The sequence below is a fragment of the Penicillium canariense genome, assembly GCF_028826845.1.
Source record: "Penicillium canariense strain IBT 26290 chromosome Unknown utg000004l_segment0_segment0, whole genome shotgun sequence".
In the NCBI taxonomy this organism is placed as follows: Eukaryota; Fungi; Ascomycota; class Eurotiomycetes; order Eurotiales; family Aspergillaceae; genus Penicillium; species Penicillium canariense.
The window spans coordinates 581,731-597,786 of NW_026622731.1; the positions used below are offsets into that span (position 1 = coordinate 581,731).

Sequence of the window (16,056 nt, forward strand, 5' to 3'; positions counted from 1 at the left end):
AATTCCAGGTACATGAGGTGGAATTACACGGATAAGGATTGAGCATCATAGGCGGAGAAGCCTTAAATATCACGCCCCTTCTCGCCTCCCCAAGACACACGTGGTCGGTGGCCGGGAGTAAACTTGCCCGATCCGGAGCCAGACGAGGACTGCTCGCCACCTGGGCTGGACCGCTCGGACGGCCTGGGCTCATCGGCAAACTGTATCTTGCCCAGCGACTGATTACGCTCGTCATTGCCCTCACTATCGGAATCCACGACAGCAACATCGCCTTCAGAGTCGGATGAATCGTTGTGGATTTCGCCCAACGCGGCGAGGCGGCGACGTCTTTCAGCCGGCGTCTCACCAGTATCATCATCAGCCTGGCGTGGTGGCGCTGCCAGGCCGGCTACTTGGCGCAGATGTGAGGGCGGGATACGCTCAGTACCGTCATCGTCCGAGTCACGGCGGTGGCGGTCCCGAGGACGAGCCGTAGGGCTCAGATTGCTGCGGCGCTCTTGGGCAGAGCTGCCACGAGTGAATTTGGCCAGGGAATCTGCGACATTGGGGCCAGACTCGCCGCGGTCATCGTTCGACTGGTTCCCCTCGTCGCTGAGGTCGCTATCGGTGACGGACGCGGACTCGAGACCTTCGTCTACTTTCCCAGGGATTGCGCCGGTGGCAGCAGAAGCGGCGGCGGCAGAGAGGCGACGCTCTTGTTTCTCATCCTGCTTGACGTCTTCGTGGGCGGCCACCTTGACAGGAGCAGGTGCGTCGGTCTGCTGCACCAAGTCGCGGCGAGTCTTCGGATCCAGACCCTTGATCTGCTGGAAGAACTCATGCTTGGTCATACGGCGGCCCTTGTGGCCAATGCCTTTGGAGTCAACCTCCTGGTTCTGAGCAAGGGTGAACCGTAGACCGTCATCCGTAGCCCAGTCGTCGGTCTCGGTGCGAGGTACAGGTTTCTTCTTTTGGCCACCGGCCTGCGAAGACTCACCCTCCTCTTCCTTACCGAACCAGGTACCCATGCGCTTCAAGCCCGTGCGGAGCGGCGCTTGCTCCTTTCCAGGTAGCCGCTCTTCTGGCTGGGGTTGGGGCTTGGGCTTGGCGGGTTTGTCTCCAGCTGGGATGGTGTATTTCTTGATCACCTCACCATCCTCATCCTCGACGATAATAGTGTTGCCAAACTGGTATGCATGAGCAGAGCGGGCCTTTGGCTTCTCACCCTCTGTGGGTTTTGGCTTGGGCTTGGGTTTGGCTTCCTCCGGCTGCTCCTTGGACTTATCCTTTCCGAAAGCGGTCCAATTGGTCCAGCGAGAGCGAGCCTTCCCAACAGGGTGTCCGGTCTTCTCGCCAATAGTCTCCTCAATCTTCTCGCCCTCCGTCTTGTCATGCGGCTGGTTTAGAGACTGAGCAAGCTCGCCAGACCGGTCTTCCTCCAGTCGTTTGCGCTGTTGCTCAATGTGACGCGCCTGCTCCTCGGGGGTCAGGTGGCTAGTATCCTCGGTCTTGAGCACATTGCCTTCTTCATCCTCGATGACCATGTGATGGCCTTCTTGGAAGACCTCCAACTCAGGCTCCCGGCCAAAGCGATCCCGCTCAGCAGTAGGCGGCGAAGCGCCGCGTTCCACGCGGTCCCGTTCTTCGAGCTCTTCTTTCCGTTCTTCATCGAGTTCGCTCTCTGTTCGTCGCTGGGGCATGATAGCAGACTGGCTAATTGGACCACCAGCGCCATCGCTGCGCTTGCGACGCTTGCGGCGACCGAGAGGCTTCCGGGGAGCCGATTGTGTGCTCTGGGTTTCGCTATCCTCTTCACGAACGCGACGCAAAAAGTTACCGGGCATGCCAATAGGCGGTAAAGTTCCGGGAGGATACTCGGGCAGTTTCTCTTCAGAAGAACCTTCAAGCTCATCCGCCTTGCGAAACGACATGGATCCTTTGGCCAACGATTGAACACGAGGCAAGCGGTTCATCCATGACGGGCCATCCTCGTTGGCTTGCGTGTAGGATAAGGTAATTGTCAGCGTATTGATGCGTTTGCCCAGAGTGAACACAGCGATGGATGATCCGTGTACCAGGATTGACGAGATAACCATGAACGTTGTAATGGGCCAGATAAGCTGGACAACATCAAAGTCCGCCGGATCCTCTATCGAACTTGCAGTGACGTCCTTCTGGGGCAGTGGCTGTGTGCTGTCATGTTCTAGTTCCGCTTTTGCAAGAATCGCAGCAAAGATGGCGCCCACGCCAATCGGACCAAAGTGACCTGCGAAGAGCGCTTCCCGCCAGGTTTTGACGTCTGGTATGATGGGTTTTAACATAAGCATAATTGGAATGCGACGGAAGAAAATGACCAATATCGCGATTACCACGAGTCTCCAGGGAGTCAGGCCGAGGTCGGGGGCGTTGTAGTCCTCCCAGGGAATGATGGAACCGAAATAGACGAAGTAGGCCAAGTTGAGCAGCAAGTCGATGACATTAGAGACGTGCGATTCTTCTGTCTTCTCCGTAAACCAACCGTCATTACTGAAGCCGACACCGCATGAAAACCCAATAAGTAGATCGTCCATGCCCAGCAGACTGCCAGCACCGGCACAAAAGACGGCCAGAACGAAGTAGAAGACAAGGAAACTCTCTCGGTCAATCAGGCTCTTGCGTTCGGCCAATTTGATGGCATGACGGGCCAGATATCCAACGACGAAGCCGAAGATGGCACCAAAGATACACTCATAGAGAATTGTCACGCAGAACCAGTTCAGAGATATCGTACTAGCATCGGGTCGATAGCGCAGAATGTAAAATGACAGGTAAATGAACGGAAAGGCCATGCCATCGTTACATCCCGACTCGGCGGACAAGATGTCACGCAAATGTTTGGGAACACGTTTGGCGAACTTGCCCTTACCGACAACGGATGATGCCAAGACAGGATCGGTAGCTGTGACGCAGGCGGCACACACTAGACTCTCGAGCCAGTTCAATGGAGGCACTATCCACCAAATAAACAGGCTGGTCATCAACCAGCCCCAGGTCATCACGGGAACCAACAACAGGGTGACCGATTTCCAATGGCGCTCCATGTAGGCCTTGGGCAACTCGACGCCGACAGCGAAACATTGTACGACTAGTACAATGCGCGAGCACTCGAGCGTAATCTTGTCGACGTTCCCCCACTCGTTGGGGTTGAATAGATTTGCAGCATGCGGACCGAAGATGATGCCGCAAAGGGTGGCGACTGTGGCTTCGCCAATGTAGAGCTTCTCTTTCACAAAAAGCGAGCACAGCATGAACAGGCCCGTGAAGCCACCAAGTATCATGTAGGCCAAGTGCGGCTTGTCGATATCAAGGTGATCCCACACCATGGCGAAATTGGGACCGCTGCGGTCTCGGAAGAATGCTGATCGTCTGCGATAAGGTATGTAGGGTGTTTTTCTTCTCACCCCGAGCTTATATATAGAGATTCTCCTGCCCCAATCTGCAGCAATCAATTACCAGTTGGATATCCACCTCGAACGTCGTTGATCTGAGTAGCCTCATGCCTTGGGGGAGGGTGGTGGAGTGGAGATGAACAATCGTCGAGCCCTGTAGGGCTGAATAGAGCAGCCTGCGTAGGAGTAGCGGTTTTGTCCGCCGAGAAGCTCTGGGAGTTCAGAGATTACAGCGGCGTTGGCCGACCGTCCGAGCGTGTTCGGGCGCGCGAGGCGGGTGGAGGTGGACGCTGGGGAGGGAGGGGCGTTCGCTCGTTGGATGTTGGCTGCTGGACCCTGGGGATCAAAGAGGCAAGCCCAGAGTACGTGCCATGCAGGGAAAGGAAAGAGAAGGGAAATAAACAGAAGAAGAGAAGGCGGATGCTAGAACCGGGCGACAGAGTCTTGGGGACTCTTGGCCGATGGTCGAAGAGCAAGCGATTACGCGCTTGAGGGAGATTGCCCAGAAACGAAGGTCGGCTTGGAACCAGCGGGATTCGTCAGCCGAGACTTTGGGGCCCCCACTAACAAGGCGGAATGGGTCTTGGCCGGGCGGAGGAGCAGGGCCGGCTGGGGAGCGAGAGGATCCGCTGGTGATTAGGGTCGGGAGGTATGTGTAGAAAGGACAATTGATGGGGAGGGACTGAGTGAAACAAAAAAGACAACCACTGGATGCAGGCCTCAAGAACTGTTTATATTCGGAGATTTTCAGCATGTCGATCAACGGCATGTACACGGCGTATCGAGCTTACGATACCGTACGGATGCGGCCAAGGTCCGCGCCCATCCAGCCTTCGGAATCTCCCAAACTTTTCCCAGCCCTGCGAGTCGCCAAGCCCGGATTGCCTCCGCTTCCACCCTGATTGGACTAGTAACCCCTAACGGCCCACCATGGGTCGCAGTTTGTGGGCCTTCTGGAAATCGCGGTGCGGTAAGCCATGGGACAATACCCGGGCTTGTACATCAGCAGCACGAGACACCCAGACGGAGTAGTTAAACTATACATCCACCACCTGTCTACTTCAGGCTAAGATCATGCACCGAAAAAGCATAGTTCGTGGAGTATATATCGACTTAACAGTAAAATCACCTATGCATACACACAATCAAACAAATGGGGGGAATTGAAAAAAGAGATAAACATGCGCAAACCGCGGTAAATCCGAACATACGACTGTAAGAAGCATTGAGAAACACGTAGCGGTTTCAGGCAAATTCCAGACCGCTACAAAGCCCGAGAATACAAAAGGATCGAGATGCAAGGCCTAGGCCACTGCCCAACATACCGAAGGAGTTCTGGGAAGAGAGTGGGGATCAGGAAAAAGCAAACAACGAGTCAAGCTCTTCATCCTGCCGGGTCGGGTCGCGGCCCCCGCGCACTTCGCGCGTACAGCGGAAAAAAGAACCCTTCTCGCGGGTCTGGCCCGGGCTTAGTTCCCTCAGTGGATGTATGTACAATCCCGGCCGCAGTACCATGGGAGGAGTCACTTCTCTTTGCCTACTCTCCCGTCGGCATCCCCTCGATTTCATCACTGAGCCGCCGCCAATTGTCTGCCTGCAACTCAGAGTATTTGACGCGCTCCTGGCTCCAGTCCTGGTGCAGCCGGCTGATGTGATACTGGCTTTGCTGGAAGTGAACTAGTTCGTCGCGGATGCACTCCTTGATGAACACCCCGCGCGCGTGCTGCTCCACAATCGATTCCTTGTCCTACACGATGGCCGGGGTTAGTTTCTCACGAGGCAGGGATCACGGAACTGGCTATATGGGGCGTGTGACATGTACCTTGAAAATGGAGTCCTCCACCTTCTCGATCTCTCCGGGCTTGGCGGTGCCCGACGGTCGTGCCCGCAGTTCCTGCAGCTTACGCTCATTGGCCTCAATGCGCCGCTCCAGCTGTGGGATGTTGTTCCGCGCGAGCCGATCCCGCCGATCAAACATCTCCCGTACGCTGACAAGGCAGTCCCGCTGGGCCTTGAGGTCCTCCAGTACACCGTCGTTCCAGGCCCGGGCCTCATCCTCCAGCAAGCTTTGGCTAGCAGAGAGGTGTCGTGCGGTGGCTGTGATACCGGTATTCAGGCCCGGGATATCATTGGTGTCAACGGCGTACGTGTCCTTGGTCACCTCCGTCAGGGACTGCAACGCCAGGGAAAACCGCAAGTGATCAGCAGCCAGGCCGTCATTGCGTTTGGCCAGTCGCTCGAGCAGAGTGCAAAGGTTAATATAGATTTCGGCAGAGCGTTTCACACCACTGCGGACGGTCTCAAAAGTATCGTTGAGATCGGCGGGTAATGAGTCTTCGAGGTCACCTGGGAGAACACGGCCAACGAATTCGTCCTGGACTGATATCGTCGCCTGCTTGCGCCATACCGAGAGTTCCTGGATGATAGGTCAGAGATCTGTCTCATGACGGGTGGATTGATCCCAAGTACACATGGAGACCTACCGTCGGAACAGTCAGGAACATCACCACCAGTTGCTCCTGGCCAAGAATCGGGTGCCGAACAAGGGAATTGGTAAATCTAATGAGTCCACGGCGCCGCTTCTCCAGAAAAGAGTTCGAATCCGCTGATAGGTGAGTACCATTCACTTAAACATAGGTGAGCAAGCAATTTGCGAGCGCTTCCACCAGCTTAAGACGTACCTGAAACCCGCTTCGGCGGAAGAAGGGGCAATTGTCGGAACGGAAATCGCTTTTGGAGGCAGTCCAGAAGCCAAACAAAGTCGCTGTACCGGCGGACGACAGTGCTGCCTCGTCGTGCCGACTTGACCTCATAGTTTCGGTGTTGAAACAAAAACATTCCCTCTTTCTCGGGGAGAAGAGTGATCGCCACCGTCTCTTCCACCTGTGGGTTCGTGGCGCGGGTGATACCGAGTGACCGACGTTGAGGCGCAGTATCACCCGGATCGTCACCGGGAGGCCCGAAGCCACCAAGGGCTGGACGCGGCGCACCGTCCCCATATCCACTCTCATCTGGTGCGGTCCCGATGTGGCCTCCCCATCCGGACCCAGAGCTGCTGGGCGGTGGCACTGCCTCGGTCCGGCTGTGGCTAGGTTCCTGCTGAGGCACCTCATTCGGGCTCTGACTTGTCTCCTCTACCAGCTTGGGAGCTGACCAGGCGTTTGTCGTAGAACGCATGCTCCCATAACCGTTTGCAACGCGTGGTTCGGAAGTTAAGGACTCGTGGTTATGATTCCGGTGTAACTCCGGGCTGCCCCAGGGATCAGAATCTAGGCCGCCTAGGGACTCCCGTCGCGAGCGCCGAGACCGTGCGGAATTCGGCTCCTGTAGTGGAGATGACTGTGCTGGGGGTGTAATCGGTCGTTGAAACGTAGCGCCAGGTGAGGACTGGTTTGCAGCTCGTAGCTCTTGAAGGAAGCCACTATTGGGCGGCGGCAGGTCTAAATGTAGCTTGCGTCAGAGATGGCGACCGGGATGATCAGAGCAAACAAACAGCAATATGACTGTAGTCTTGTTCTGGTGTAAGTATTGTCGCTTGTATTACTCACTTTTACGATGGTCGTCAACAGAATCAAAGGATAGGTCTTCTCTTTTCTGCGCAAGACCAATCAGCGCTAGCAACACATTGAACTCGTCGCGACCCAACCCGCCGGAGCTCTCGTCACCACCAGGAACTACAAGATTCAGAATCTTGCTCTGGTCCGACGCGCTCAGCCCACTGCTGAACAGGAGCTCCCGGATCGAGGTCAGGCCGACACCAGATCCGACCCTATCCCCGCTGTTCAGAATCAGATCGTATGCTTCAACATAGCTCTCTGGCACATCAGCAGCGGGTAGCAAGGTCCGGACCAGATCGCGCCGAGCCCGGCGCTTCGTGTTATTCTGCGGGTTCCATGGCGACGAAGAGCTATCGTCACCGGTGTCATCCGCGAAGAGGGACGAGGCGCCCCCAGCGGATTCGTCAGCGAAGAGCGACGACTTGGATCTCTGGGCGGAGGTCGCCGCAGAGGGCTCTTCCGGCGATGTTCCGAAGAGGGACATCAGGAGGTCGCCACTTGTGGGGTGGTTGCGCGGGGAGTGCGGGTATGAGAGTGATCAAGGCAGGCAGGTGTGTTGGTGATTGCTGGCCGCAATGACGAATGTGGTCAACGATCAAGCGGAGCTCGGTCGGAGGTGGTGGCTGGGTCGCACACAACACCGCGTGGGATCAAGCTTGGTGTTACGGCTCGGGGTGTCGCATCAATCGCAGGCAGCGAGGTTACAATGGGAAGAAAGGCCTTGCCTCGATTGCTTGCGAGATGAGGAGGTGATGGGGGAAAAGTGGGCTGGAGTGTTGCCTTGAGGGGAGATAACGGGTGACTCCATCCCTCAACCCTGGAACCTCGACGATCCACGGTGAGTTCCCGTTGCCGCTTAGCGCAATCGCTAGCAATTCCCCAGTGACAGCAACACTCAACCCAGCAAAGATGAAAAATCACCCCTGGATGTGAATTGATAGTCCCTTTTAGATCATTTCAACTACCATATCAGCTTGATTCTCATTCTTTGAATTATTTTCCGAGATCTTCCTTCCTAGCTTCAATGTCAGCGCTCTCGCTAAGCTGTCTAGGCCAAATGCTATTGCTGCACACCTTTCTATTACCGAGTCTCTATCTTGAAAATATTTTGAACTAAACTAATCTACTGGCAGGTAATTGTGATTGAATTTGCCAAGGTGTGCCATGGCCGTGCAAAGTATCTCCTCTCTGTAACCTTCAAATATATATACAGTTCGCTACGAACCCATGTTGGACGAGTAATTACTACACCAATGTCTAGAAGTATTAACACGAGGCCTGAATTGCACCTCAGACAGGAGTAGTATCAATCAGATGGGCATATACCAATATAGCTGGCTGGTACCTATGGGTAAATGACTGGTTTAGCCAGCTGTTAACCAAGAACTCGAGAGGCCCACCCAGGTACAAGTGGCATCTCGAAAGTTTGAAATCCCGGAATCCTTTGGATTGGATGTCTGGAAATAATGCCTTCAGAAGTACACCAAGATCTCGGTCTGAAAGTAATAGAAAGATGGGTAAATAGACCTTGAAACCTAAGCTGAACCATCGAATCTTGGATTTTTTTGATGGCACTGCTGTATACCTTGACGAGGGGAGCAAATGATCAGCCATGTATGTATCACCCATGCACGGGCCAAGACTAGCGATCATTGCCAATAGTATCTCCAGCTTCCAAGTCACCAGATTAAACAAGACTGGCATCTGCATGGTGGAACTAATGACGTGGGGGCGTGCTTATCAACAAGTCGGAGGCCTATCCCGAGATCACGATTTGTGATCTCCACGCTCCCCGCAGCAGTGGGACCCGCATGCTTCTGCAGGAAGAAGCATACTGTGATAGCATCTGTCGGGTCGGTATAGGCCTCCGAAGATTCAAGTAAGTAGTTCAACATGTACAGATCCTAGAGCCATATTTAAGGATTTGTGGAATGACGAGAGGATAATCTAAAACCAGTAAAATATTATCTCCTCCCCCCCCTCTTCCGTCTCACTCTTCGATACGGTAGATATGCGACCTGCACCAATTACCCGTGTGGCTGGCCGAATTGGTCCGAGGCTTACGTCCAGAAATGGAGGCGCCCGCCTATGTTTGACCATGCTTCATCCTCCCAAATTCGAGAATGAGAAGATGGTGAGCCTGCGGCGATGGATTGGTTTTTATATAATTTACTAACACCTATCACAGTTGCATTACGCCAAAGGCTCACCTGAGAGGGCCGAATTGACCAAGGCCATCCAAAAGTTGAAGAGCGAGTTCCCTGTTACCATTCCTATTAAGATCAACGGCGCCGAGGTATGTTTGAAAAAATGATAGCTTTGTGAGGGAGCGCACTAAGTATGGTGCATTTAGAGTGAGACAAAGCAGTCCCGAGTCCAGATTAACCCTTCCAGACACCGCGAGATTGTTGCAAACTATGCATCGGCAACACCAGATCAAGTAAACGCATCAATAGATGCTGCCCTAAAGGCTAAACCTGCCTGGGAGGCTACCCCTTTCGAGGATCGTGCCGCTATTTTCCTTCGTGCTAGCGAGCTCGTCACTGGAAAATTTCGTGCTGAGATCGTTGCGGCAACAATGTTGGGACAGGGTAAAAATATTTGGCAAGCAGAGATTGATGCCCCAGCCGAAACGGCTGATTTCTTCCGCCATTACGTCCAAGAGGCCTGGGCTCTCTACTCCCAGCAGCCCCGAGTCCAACTGCACGGAAACTGGAATAAGATGGAGTACCGCCCTCTGGAAGGGTTTACATATGCAATCGCACCTTTTAATTTCACTGCACTGGGCGCTACACTCGTTGGACCAGCGGCGCTGCTGGGCAATGTTGTCATCTGGAAGCCCTCAGACTCGGCCCTGCATGCTAGCTGGTTGCTTCATAAGATTCTACTGGAAGCTGGTCTGCCCAAGGATGTCATACAATTTTTACCTGGTGACGCCGAGGAAGTGACCAATACTATCCTGAAGAGACCCGAGTTCGGCGCTCTTACTTTCATTGGATCTACCGCCACATTCAAGGGCCTCCAAAAGAAGATCGGCGATGGCATTGGCAAGGGTATCTACAACTCCTATCCTCGCGTGGTTGGTGAAACAGGCGGCAAGAACTGGGGTGTTGTGCATCCCTCTGCAGACGTCAGGAGTGCTGCTTTGAACACTATACGGGCAGCCTTCGAATATCAAGGTCAAAAATGTTCTGCCAACTCACGTGTTTACGTGGCAGAGTCTGTATGGCCTGAGTTCCAGAAGATTCTTGCTGAGGAGACTGCGGCCCTGAAGGTTGGAACGGTTGAGGACTATGGAAACTTCGTCAACCCTGTGATCCACGAAAGTTCTTTCAATAAGCTGAATAAGTTCATCGAGGATGCCAAGACGGACTCGGAGCTAGAGCTCATTGTAGGCGGCAATGCCTCCAAGGAGGAGGGCTTCTACGTGCATCCGACTATCTACCGCACATCCGATCCCCGCCACGAGATCATGTCTACCGAATTGTTTGGTCCCATCCTTGGTGTCTATGTCTACCCCGATGCGGAATGGGAGCAGACTCTCAAGCTGATAGATACCACGTCCCGCTACGGTCTTACCGGAAGTATCTTTGCAAAGGATCCCTATGCTAGTCGTCAGGCACAGACCATCCTGAGGCATGCTGCTGGTATGCTTTACTTGAACACCAAATGCACTGGAGCCACCGTGGCACAGCAGCCCTTCGGGGGTAGCCGTGATTCGGGCACAAATGACAAGACTGGCACTATGGCTCATCTTCAACGTTTTGTGAGCACTCGCACAATTAAAGAGGAGTTTGTGCCTCTGGAGCAGGTCGAGTATCCCTCCAATGAGGTTTAATGAGGGTCCAAATATTAAACGTGCGAGTGGAACCGAGTGGAACCTGTCAATATGTAATTTGTTGATTTTGCGAGTTATATACAGAAAAAGCATCTGATACTTTCAGAGATGGAAACCTTTATTCAATAAAAAATATGCCAATTGCATTTGGATATCAGACTTGCCATAGTAGTTGAACGCTTTGCGTGGCGGCAGCGGGTAGACTTGCAGCCAGGGTGATTACGCCGAGATACAGGACACATGGGAAAAGCGCAAACATGTTCGTAGCTTAAGCTTTCCTTTCTGGGACACAAGCATACCAAATGGCTGTAGCAGATGCTTAGCGTGCAGAGGCACAAAAGTATAGAAACAGTATGGATTACATGTTTGGCTGGCCTTGAACTCGATGTAACAGTGCCAACACCCCAGAACCACATGGACCGGGCCGGTCTTGGGGAAGGAAAAGGCCATAGTCGGGCTGATTCAATCAGAATACGTTGATAACAGAAAGCCCCTCATTGAGATGTTGTTCTGGCTGGCCGAGGGTCTGCTCCGATGCCCCTCCCACCATCGGAAGGCAATACCGACCAAGGTCGGCTGACCCACAGGGAGTCTATCGGCAGACACTGGCGATTGAATTGACGAAGGATATCATGAATCAAACCTTGATTGCATATAGGGTGAGTAGCTATATACAATGGCCAAGTTGACATTCACTTTAAGACCCAACTAGTAAGACAGGTCCAGAAAACGATTACACAGTTCATATCCCAGGAGTATACCCAGCCAAAATGCTTCCTCGATCTACTTGCCTCCACCATATTTCCTTGAAGCCCCGCATTTGGCCAGTACAGCACACAGTCTCTCAGCGGCACCGCTCAACTAAACAAATATTTCGCGATGGGGCTGTTGCAGCGCAGGCCATACCACCCTTGGAGGTGTCAGCGATGGCGAGACTTCCGACCAAGTTGGTACTGCGGTCTCTGGTTTTAACCTCTCTGATGTCTTCGAAATTATTTCTCAAGCCTGCTTTGGCTATCTTGAATGTTGTCACCAACTCCAAGTCGGCACTCCTCAACCCCGATCGAAACCGTATTCTGAACAAGCTCCTTCGATGGACTGTTTACGATCACTTTTGTGCTGGAACGAATCGCGAAGAAGTATCCAAGACCGTGGCAGAGATAAAGACAATTGGATACCAAGGGGTCATTCTAGGATACTCTAAAGAGATTGTTCTGGACCCCAACGAGAAGCTGATCCACGATGAGACTGGATCTATGACATACAGTGATAAATGCTCTGACATGGTGAAGGAGTGGAAAACTGGAACGCTGGAGACCCTGCGCATGGTCGGACCTGGGGATATTCTCGCAGTGAAGTACGTGCGGCAGCTTTAGATTGCATATGGTTCACTTGTTAATATTTGGTCTTCAGGCTCACGGGCGCCGGTCCCATTGCTATTGACTCAATGGCCGAACGAAAATCCATGCCTGAAGCTATGGAAGATGCCATAGATGAAATCTGCCTTGCGGCGAAAAACCAGGGATCACGATTATGGTTAGATGCCGAGCAGCAGCTCCTCCAGCATGGATTGGATGACTGGGCAATTGATATTATGCGCAAACACAACAACTCCGAGACCCCGCTCGTATACAATACTATCCAAGCATATCTCAAGGGATCAAAGGCAAACCTTGACCGTCATATCAGTCTGGCAGCGCAGGAGGGGTGGACACTTGGGATCAAGCTGGTCCGAGGGGCATACATCGAACATGAAGCGCAGTTTCTCATTCATGATTTCAAGGAAGATACGGATCGTTCGTATGATCTTATTGCAGACACCATGCTGTGCCGAAGAATGCCGGCTCATATGGAGCATCTCAAGTTTCCCAATGCCGCTCTTTTCCTCGCGACCCACAACGCGGCAAGTGCTGCCAAAGCGATTGCCACTCATCAGGCTCGCCTCCTTTCCAATGAACCTACCGTCATGCTCGAGTGTGGACAGATACAAGGGATGGCGGATGAGCTGAGCTGTGAATTAGTGCAGAATTACGAACGCGCCTTGAAAGAGTCAAATGCTGCGAATATGTCAGTCCCCAAAGCCTTCAAATGTATGGCTTGGGGGTCGGTAGCCGAGTGTATGCAATATCTTCATCGTCGGGCCATTGAGAATAAGGGTGCTGTTGAGCGGACACAACACATGGTAGCTGCGTTGCGACGGGAGCTGTGGCGGAGGACTTTCGGTTGAACAACCCATTTTCACCCGAATTGAGCTAGCTAAGCCGAATGAATGGTACTAAGTTTGAAAAAAATGCTACTGGCGTTGCTGGTGATGGATAAGCAATGGCGATAAGAAGATAAGAAGGGGTCGGAGGACCATTCCGACATGCCTTCATTTAACTGACATCAACCCCGCAACACCCAATCCACTTGATATCGGAGACACGCGCCGGGTGTTGGAACTGTTTTTGGGATCTCTTCCACCTCGGATCTACCGGCCGGTATGCCTGCAACATCTAGTAAATTGAAGGCGAAGAAATGCCAGAAAGCGTGAGTTGCACTGAACGGGCACTGTGAACGCTGTACCTAACATTGATTCAAGATGTATACGATGTCGAGGTATGAAGGTCAAATGCTCGGGATCCTATCCCTGTACACGATGTGCTCGGAAGAAACACCACTGCCATTTTCCTGCAGAGGATGTGCGGATCTCAGTGTCGGAGCGGTAATTCCTTATCTGTACATAAGGTCGGGGTGTATGGCTAAATCGTCTGCGTAGGTATCTCCGGCATCTAGAAGAACAGCTAGCAAAAAGTGCTAGCACTGTGCATCATCAGGACACCCCCCGCCAAGATGCCCTCATCGAATCCCCTTACGTTGGAGAGAGTGAAATTGATCTCTCTACACCTAATCATCCTCGGTTTCTCTTAGAGGATCAGACAGGTATCCGCTGGAGGGAAATGACGCATGGTAAATCAAAGCTATCCTACCCATGATTGATTTATCCTGACTGATGATACTCATCTCAAGATCTGGACACCTCTCTCCATCCGCCTAACACAACATATCTCCAGCGAGCGCATACTGGGGAAGACCCCGATATTGAGCAAGACGGCCGTCGATCACGGTTCTCTCGGAATCCCCTCGTAGATAAGGACCCGTCCTTTGCGCGGACTCCAGATGGCCGGTTTTGTGAGTAGCTAAACGAAATCTACTTATTTATACTGCTGACGAATCTTATCTAGGGTATATGGGCCCAACGTCATCATGGTCCTTTTGTCGCCGTGTTTTGCGTCTCATTGGAAGACGGGTTCCGGAATCCAACTGCCCGCCAGACCCATGGCACCTGGATGGCATGGCATTCAAGCTTCAGTGGAGACCACTGCCCCCAGATGAGGTGCCTGATGTCACAAATCTCCCACCCCTTGATTACGCCCTGTTTCTTTTCAGCACTGTCAAATTCTATTTTGGCTTCCTCTCGCTTATAATTGATGAAGAAGCTTACTTGCGAGATTTGCATGAATTTTATAAGAACCCGACGGTGAAGGCCGCCTCAGCAAGATATTGGTATGTCCAATATCTTCTCGTTCTCGCCTTTGGGAAAGCCTTCCTTACGCACAAAAATCCCTCTGGAACTCCTCCAGGTCATCAATATGCGTCCAGGGCAATGGCATTACTACCAGACCTGTCTGGAATGCATGAAGATCCCTTGACGTGCATCCAGGCACTCAGTCTTGGGGCAGTGTATCTGCAATCTATTGACATGAGACGGGCAGCATTTCAGCATGTGGGCAATTACTTTTTCTTGAATATCCTCTGCCCCCCTCAAAAAGACGCTTAGCTCTGACAATGAACTAGATCGGGCAGGCTTTGCGTGGTTGCATCATTGAAGGCATTCATAGACACGTGCCGGTGCAGCTTGGAGGCCCAGAACTTTCAAGCCGCTGTAGAACAATATTCTGGGTGGTCTACATGCTGGACCGTGAATTTTCAGCCTTGATCGGCGCGCCCAGCTCCATCCGAGATGAGGATATCACGGTCAGATTGCCGGCAGATGTTGAAAACTCGGTGGAGCATGTCAACTTGACGTTACACGTGCGGCTTTCAAGGCTGATGTCGCAGATCTTGACAAGTACACCTAGCTTACCTGTTTGAGGCAATATTTTGCTAACTTCCGTATTTGCTCAGCTGTGTATGGAGTGGGAGATGAGTTCAATGGATCACTCATCCGAAATACCCAGTCAATTCTCCATAGTATGGCAGAGCTTTCTCATGATCTCACGGCTTTTCTTGACACTCATTTCCATGGGCTCATTAGCCGAGCTTCGAAGATGGCAATCCGACTTATGCTAGCACATCATCACGTGAGTGAATCGGACTAGCAATTTGTTGTCTCGCGAACTAATTGGCACAGTGTATTGTTCTTACAACAAGGCCTTTGGTGATGTGTGCGCTGAATATGCATATCGAACGTACAGAGAGACAAGCATCCCAAAGCATCGCTATCTCTCCCCCAGTCGCCTCTCTACTTCAGTGTTGTGCAGATTCAGCCCAGACCATACTCCAGACTCTTCAAACACTCGCTGACGACGACTTAATTGGTATGTGCCCCTCTTTAGCAGTTGTGACTGTATCAGCCTGCTGAATTGATAATCTGCAGATGCATTTCTACCTTTCCAAATTGAAGACGCCTCCTCGTCTGCCTTCGTGCTCTACTTGATTCGAGCCATCGCGCCTTCACTAATTCATAGTGATAATTGGTGCGATCACTTGACGTGCGTTCTAGATAAACTAATTTCAAAGGGCAATCCAGCTGCACCACTCAGAAGACGGGAGCTGAGGCAGCTGGAGCAGATCTTAGCCCCCTTGACACCTTGCTCTACTACTCGGTCCCCCCCTCCCATGGACGTCAATCAGAATGGAGAAGAAATTGGAGAGACATACGGATTGGATCAAGTGGACGTGGGTGAAGGCTTTGAATGGGACATGCTGGGGATCAATTCGTCCGTCAGCTTACCACCGAGGGAATTGTTGGATCTTGCGGATCAATTGCATGTAGAAAGCATTATGCGGTCCGTGGACTCTTACATCGGCTGACAGCATCGAATCCTCACATTTATTCTATACTAAATCATGAACCCACGCACCTTACATGTCATAACGAGTGCTGATAAATAAACTAAGAACGTTTGAGAAATCGTTTTGCCCTTTTCACTTGACCTTCAATTATCTCATAAGACTTGAGCGTTTGGGGGTTATCGTTGGATTGTTTACT

The 16,056-nt window shown here is 52.3% G+C and overlaps 5 protein-coding genes across 5 annotated transcripts; 3 read left to right on the top strand and 2 right to left on the bottom strand.

Moving 5' to 3' along the window:
* Window positions 1-62: 62 nt before the first annotated feature.
* On the bottom strand, window positions 63-3,341 carry N7482_006547 (Na+/H+ antiporter Nha1; the record flags this gene model as incomplete). The annotated part of the gene is made up of 1 exon (XM_056688672.1): window positions 63-3,341. The coding sequence occupies one exon, from the start codon at window positions 3,339-3,341 to the stop codon at window positions 63-65; it is 3,279 nt and encodes a 1,092-aa protein (XP_056541101.1).
* Window positions 3,342-4,944: 1,603 nt separating this feature from the next.
* On the bottom strand, window positions 4,945-7,448 carry mvp1 (sorting nexin Mvp1; the record flags this gene model as incomplete). The annotated part of the gene is made up of 5 exons (XM_056688673.1): window positions 4,945-5,154; window positions 5,230-5,823; window positions 5,891-6,033; window positions 6,089-6,847; window positions 6,956-7,448. 5 exons carry the CDS (start codon window positions 7,446-7,448, stop codon window positions 4,945-4,947), a joined length of 2,199 nt encoding a protein of 732 aa, XP_056541102.1.
* A 1,527-nt stretch (window positions 7,449-8,975) lies between these two features.
* Window positions 8,976-10,802, top strand: N7482_006549 (L-glutamate gamma-semialdehyde dehydrogenase; the record flags this gene model as incomplete). Its single annotated transcript, XM_056688674.1, has 3 exons — window positions 8,976-9,098; window positions 9,153-9,260; window positions 9,318-10,802. 3 exons carry the CDS (start codon window positions 8,976-8,978, stop codon window positions 10,800-10,802), a joined length of 1,716 nt encoding a protein of 571 aa, XP_056541103.1.
* Window positions 10,803-11,728: 926 nt separating this feature from the next.
* N7482_006550 (putative proline oxidase Put1) lies at window positions 11,729-13,029 on the top strand (the record flags this gene model as incomplete). The annotated part of the gene is made up of 2 exons (XM_056688675.1): window positions 11,729-12,159; window positions 12,216-13,029. 2 exons carry the CDS (start codon window positions 11,729-11,731, stop codon window positions 13,027-13,029), a joined length of 1,245 nt encoding a protein of 414 aa, XP_056541104.1.
* Window positions 13,030-13,383: 354 nt separating this feature from the next.
* Window positions 13,384-15,878, top strand: N7482_006551 (fungal specific transcription factor domain-containing protein; the record flags this gene model as incomplete). The annotated part of the gene is made up of 8 exons (XM_056688676.1): window positions 13,384-13,400; window positions 13,561-13,751; window positions 13,812-13,973; window positions 14,027-14,568; window positions 14,640-14,913; window positions 14,970-15,145; window positions 15,196-15,382; window positions 15,442-15,878. 8 exons carry the CDS (start codon window positions 13,384-13,386, stop codon window positions 15,876-15,878), a joined length of 1,986 nt encoding a protein of 661 aa, XP_056541105.1.
* Window positions 15,879-16,056: the final 178 nt, after the last annotated feature.